This window comes from Salvelinus alpinus, chromosome 2, assembly GCF_045679555.1.
Source record: "Salvelinus alpinus chromosome 2, SLU_Salpinus.1, whole genome shotgun sequence".
Taxonomy (NCBI): Eukaryota; Metazoa; Chordata; class Actinopteri; order Salmoniformes; family Salmonidae; genus Salvelinus; species Salvelinus alpinus.
The window spans coordinates 75468290-75474440 of NC_092087.1; the positions used below are offsets into that span (position 1 = coordinate 75468290).

A 6151-nucleotide genomic window follows, 5' to 3' on the forward strand; every position below is an offset into this window, starting at 1 on the left:
TTTACGACTTCACAACAGGTAATTACCACCTTCCCACTTGGTTATGAACGCAGCATATGAATATGGTTAACCTTTGACCTTTGACCTTGTCACTGACCTTCGTAGCCCATGGAGCGGGCGATCATGGTGGTGGTCATGCTCTTTCTCTCCATGGGGGTGGGGGAGTAGCTGACAGAAGAGGATGCAGACCCCTGTGCCCCGCCCCTTTTCACGCCCCCTGAACCCGCCCCCGCCAAGGAGCTGTAGTTGGACTTGGTAACCGTGGAAACGGTCACAGAGCCCAAGCCGCCGGTCGACATTTTGGCACTAGAAGAATCCCCTCCTCCGATTCCGGTACCAGAACTAGAGGCAAAACCAGAACTAGAACCAGAACTGGAACCAGTCACAAAACTGTTTCCTCCTCCTCCTGCTCCTTTGGAACTAGAGACAAAACCAGAACTAGAACCAGTGACAAAACCGCCTCCTCCTGCTCCTGCTCCTTTGGAACTAGAGACAAAACCAGAACTGGAACCACCAGAACTGGAACCAGTGACAAAACTGGAACTGGAGCTAGACATAAGACCCTCTCCAGAAACGGAGAGGGAGCCGCTGGTCTTGCTCGCCCCGAACGATGACCCCGAAGCCCCTGAAGACCGAAAAGCTGCGCCAGAGGCCCCTGAAGCACCGGAGGATAAAGAGGGGGACTCTATAGTGGTAATGGTGGTTGATTTGCTGACGGATCCCCCTCCGTACCCAGACTTAGCTCCACCCACAGACCCGGCTGCAGCAGAGGAGGATACTGACACTGAGCTACTGCCTCCTGTGATGGCTCTACTGGTAGACTCTCCTCCTCCAATAGAGAGCAGCCCACTCCTCGAAGAGAGACCACCTGAGGCTAGAAGAGGAAAGGAGAAAAATAATGATTAGGACTTATACAGAGCTTAGAGAAAGTGACTTTTTCTTATACAGTAGCCTGACATATAACAATGTATCATTATGCTTAATTATATGTAAAAAAATATGCATATTTTTCTGCATATCTAAGCATACCTCCTGACTGGTGTGTTTTTTTCTCTGGTAAAATATGGGTAAAAGATTGAAAGGAATGTGAGTCTTATTCAGTACATTTAGTTATTGTTTGCTTTTCTAAAGTCTACAGACTTTGCCAGCAGGCATGCCAGATAAGATAGACAAGCTAGCTACTCTACCTTGATTGATAACCTGAAATTGCTTCACGGTAGCTAGTTACAAGGTTGGGAGATTGGGAACCTGTCTGGGCTAGCTAAAGCCAACTTTATAAAATTGCTAAGTGGCTAGTAATATTACAGAGAATAAACAAACAATCAACAAAAAAGTATATATCTATATTTTTATATAGGACAAATCTCTGGGGGCACTTGCCCCTGGGCCCCCTATGGGCATGACACCGCTGAATGTAGCTTAGCTGTCTATATATCTATTGAATCCTATAAGTAATGGATTATATATCAGTGACCATAGGAGTTCTATAGGAGCTTCTAAGCTCTTTCGTTGGAAGAGTTTAGGCTGTGATTGACAGTACAAGAAAAACGGTCTTTTACAGGATTCTGACTGCATTCCAAATGAGCAGGTGTTAAAAAAACTGTCACACTGTGCCAAAAAAAGAAAAATACCACAGATGTTTTTTTGGATATAGATTATTTTTTAAATCTAGAATTTTTCCACTGGCGCTCTGTCTGAGCATGTCTTGAACATGTTATGGCAGAGCTACTGCTGCTGCCACTGCTCTGAGAGATGACCTTCCTCTCCACAACTGAAACTCCACTAGAACTGCTGGAGGACACACTCTTCTGGTTGTAGATGACAGAGTTAGTGATTCCCTCTTGTGGAGAAATGAGGTACAGTCAGAGACCAATGCAGAGGACATGGGTCCTGTTCAGTGGTGGTTAAAGTGCCCAAATGTCATACTCGAGTGAAAAGTAAAGATACCGTAATAGAAAATTACTCAAGTAAAAGTGAAAGTCACCCAGTAAAATACTACTTGAGTAAAAGTCTAAAAGTATTTGGTTTTAAATATACTTAAGTATCAAAAGTGAAAGTATAAATTATTTCAAATTCCTTTTATTAAACAAGCCAGACAGAACCATTGTCTTGTTTTTAAAATGTACGGATAGCCAGGGACACACTCCAACACTCAGACATCATTTGCAAATGAAGTATGTGTGATTAGTGATTCTGCCAGATCAAAGGCAGTAGGGATGACCAGGGATGTTCTCTTGATAAGGGTGTGAATTTAACAATTTTCCTGTCCTGCTAATTATTCCAAATGTAACAAATAGTTTTGGGTGTCAGGTAAAATGTAAGGAGTAAAAAGTACATAATTTTCTTTAGGAATGTAGTAAAGTAAAAGTAAAAGTTGTCAAAACTATAAATAGTAAAGTAAAGTACAAATACCACCAAAAACTACTTAAGTAGTACTTTCAAGTATTTTTACTTAAGTACTTTACACCACTGGTTTTGTTTCGAATACTTTAGAAATTCATCCTTCTTTTTTTCTCAGATCTGTGATTACATCAAGGAAGGTAGGAAGGAAGGATGCTTTTCTGAAGTAATCGAACAAGGACCCAGACTGCTGAAAATTATCATGAATAATCTCCACTACCAATAATGATAGTATGAAAAAAAAATGTTTAATGAATTATAGAAACTCAATGTTCGGATGGACAGAGGATAAATTCATATTTATGGGATATTATATTCACAGGTACATGTAGTGTGTATAAATTATGAAAACCTTCAGAGAGGACACAACTCACTTGGCGGCAGTGATGTCAACCGGGTTGTTGTGGTTACTGTTTCTTTGACGACTATAAAAAAAAAGATATATTGACAATTCATAAATAGGTTTCATGTATTGCTGGCCAATACACTTGTAATAATATATTTGAAGAGTACCAGGTTCAATATCATGGTACACTGCAATAATGTGTTGTGGCTGACAGGTGATATATATTTGGTCATTGAGAACAACTACAAAACTACAAACCTTCAGTCTGTATCAACATCAAAACAAGCTTCTTCTAACAAAGCCAAAAAAGCAAAGCAAAATAAAACATGTATTTTCTCTAGAATATTCAGTGACTTCTTACCCTTGCCACCGGCACCAGCATTTACAATCTTGGTTGTCGTTAGATTGTCCATCCCATGTTAACTGTTTCAAAACAGAACATGTATTTCTTTTTACATCATTTATCACACTGGTGCATGCAGAAAAAAATCTAAGGAAGGCACTGCATGGAAATATCTATCTAACTAACAGGACTTCAAACTATATAGATTTGTCAGAATTTGTATTTTTTATGGCATTTTTACAAAGTATTTCTCCATATTTGGCATTATGTCCTACTAGTAATAACTCTCTCTCTCTTTTATTTCTCTCTCTCTCTGTTTCTCTCGCTCTCACGCTCACACTCTCTCTCTCTCTGCTATAAACATTCCAAAGTTCCCTGATTGAGAATGTGTTGTTGATTTAAGCGGAGACCCTAGCCCTGGGCAAGCCAAGGTGTGTACTGTATATTGTCTTCACCTGATAAATGAGAGCTCTTTTTATAGGGAGCAGTGATTTACTGGCGGTGCCTATAGATTTTCCTGTGAAACTGAAAGGGACTCAGACTGAAATCAGGTCTGGGTGTTGAAATCATTTATAAGTTCAGTTCACTATACCACTGATACAAGATTTCAGTCATGGCCAAAGGCTCCTGTCTAATAACATAACATGACATAACATGGCATAACATAACATAGCATAACATAGCATAACATAGCATAGCATAACATAGCATAACATAGCATAACACAGCATAGCATAACATAGCATAACATAGCATAACACAGCATAGCATAACACAGCATAGCATAACATAGCATAACATAGCATAACATAGCATAACATAGCATAACACAGCATAGCATAACATAGCATAACATAGCATAACATAGCATAACATGACTTAACATATAATCTGACACAACAGCATCTCTTGGACAGGTTGTTTCAATAGCATTGACTGATGGATGTAGTGTGGACAGGTTCTGCAGCAAAACCATGGTCAGCGTAAGGATTTAGCCTACACTAGGAAGGATGAAACTGTAAAAATGTACAAATACACCAGCCCCAAATGGATGCTAATGGATATAAATATTGGGAAAATACTGTGTACATTATTCTAATGTAAGCTCATCTTCTTATTAAAGAACAGAAATGTAATCCTCTCTCTAACACATCAATGTTATTTATTGTGGACGCTAACATGAACAAGGCCAGACCTGTGTGGATTCCTTATTGGCTGCCTCAATTATCTCATCATCCAAATAAGCCTGAATTTTTTTAATTGATTACTTGAATCATTTGAACACATACTTGGATACTGAATTCTATGTGATATTATGATGTATTATAAATACTGAATATCAAATAAAATAAAATAAAATGTATTTATGTAGCCCTTCTTACATCAGCTGATATATCAAAGTGCTGTACAGAAACCCAGCCTAAAACCCCAAACAGCAAGCAATGCAGGTGTAGAAGCACTGTGGCTAGGAAGAACTCCCTAGAAAGGCCAAAACCTAGGAAGAAACCTAGAGAGGAACCAGGCTATGAGGGGTGGCCAGTCCTCTTCTGGCTGTGCCGGGTGGAGATTATAACAGAACATGGCCAAGATGTTCAAATGTTCATAAATGACCAGCATGGTCAAATATTAATAATCACAGTAGTCGTCGAGGGTGCAACAAGTCAGCACCTCAGGAGTAAATGTCAGTTGGCTTTTCATAGCCGATCATTGAGAGTATCTCTACCACTCCTGCTGTCTCTAGAGAGTTGAAAACGGCATGTCTGTGACAGGTAGCACGTCCGGTGAACAGGTCAGAGTTCCATAGCCGCAGGAATAGGCTACTACTTGAATCACTGTCATTCAGAAATTCATATAAACTATTGAATATGAAATATGACCACTTGTAAAGTAATTCATGCTTTATAGCTACCCCCACATGGTACACAAAGGTGTCATGTTACATAGTAGATGACCTATGACCTCTAATTAGCATCACCAGGTCAGGAGGGCAGTCTATGTCTGCATCCAAAATGGCACCCTATTCCTATAGGCAATCCAGAGCCCTATGGACCCTGGTCAAAAGTAGTGCAACAAATATGTAGTGACTATTTACTCTAGGGTGCCAATTCAGACACTTAACACACAAATACCTGAGGTAAATAGGATTATATATACCAATAGATACAGATCAAATCATCACTATGTGGTGGTAATGACCATCAAACATAGTTCAATTACTTGTTTTTTGCCCTCAAGAAAAGCAGAGAAAGACGTTGAGGTTGAGAGAAGGAAGTATCAGTTGCCATAGGCTGTGTGTACGTGTATCTCACACCTGTGTATCACCCCTTCAGGTACAGTCTATTTGCAACACTCTCCCTTCCACAGCCACATAGTGGTGAGAGGAGACCTCTTACAGCTGCAGATGTATCCATTTACCTCTTTGATGTATATGAAAAAAACACTGGTATACTAAGCACTGAATCCATCACAGTCTTGATATGGTGCGATATAATACTATACTACCTAATTGGCACATTGGATTTGGGATTGCAATTAAATTAGGAACTTCTAATTAAGGGTAGGCATAATTACCGGAAGGCATAATTTGGCGACAATTAGGCATAATATCTCAAAGGGCTTAACTATGCAGACTGCAACACAATTATTCCAATCGGCTCTTGAATTTGGAGGGATGAACATGTGAATGTGATCCAAAACAATAAATCAGCATTTCTCCCCAAAATGTGTAAGGAATGTGTTATTAGGTCTACACAGGTGAGACAGAAACAGGGGATAGATTAGTACTGCCTCTATTTGGATTGTAAAAAAATTAAGAAAATAAAGAAAATAATTATGCCTACCTCAGCCCTTTTCCCAAAGATGATCTTCCTCTCCTCTCCTCTATTTTCACAGAAAATGATTTGATGGCACCAGCGATCCTATGTTCTTCTGCAATATCTCCAGGTGCGTTATGGATATGGTCAGCGGTGTTCATGAGCTGTATGTGCCTGGCCCGTTTATGTATGAGTCTTTTCTGACTCATTGCTTCTACCGTACCAACATGTTGGAACAAAACAGCTGTA

The 6151-nt window shown here is 39.7% G+C and overlaps 1 protein-coding gene across 2 annotated transcripts in view; it reads right to left on the reverse strand.

The window, feature by feature from the left end:
• LOC139567745 (collagen alpha-1(XVII) chain-like) overlaps window positions 1-6151 on the reverse strand; it is a 29348-nt gene extending 23197 nt beyond the window's left edge. Inside the window, exons 1-5 of one of the 2 annotated variants that reach the window (XM_071389210.1) lie at window positions 5930-6151; window positions 3108-3169; window positions 2775-2825; window positions 545-874; window positions 98-397 (exon numbers count right to left, since the gene is read on the reverse strand). In XM_071389210.1, coding sequence (XP_071245311.1) covers window positions 98-397; window positions 545-874; window positions 2775-2825; window positions 3108-3159 — 733 coding nt within the window. In that variant the 5' untranslated portion in view covers window positions 3160-3169; window positions 5930-6151. Of the gene's footprint in view, window positions 1-97; window positions 398-544; window positions 875-2774; window positions 2826-3107; window positions 3170-5929 lie in introns of those variants that run through there. The other variant, XM_071389209.1, reaches the window with a different exon arrangement.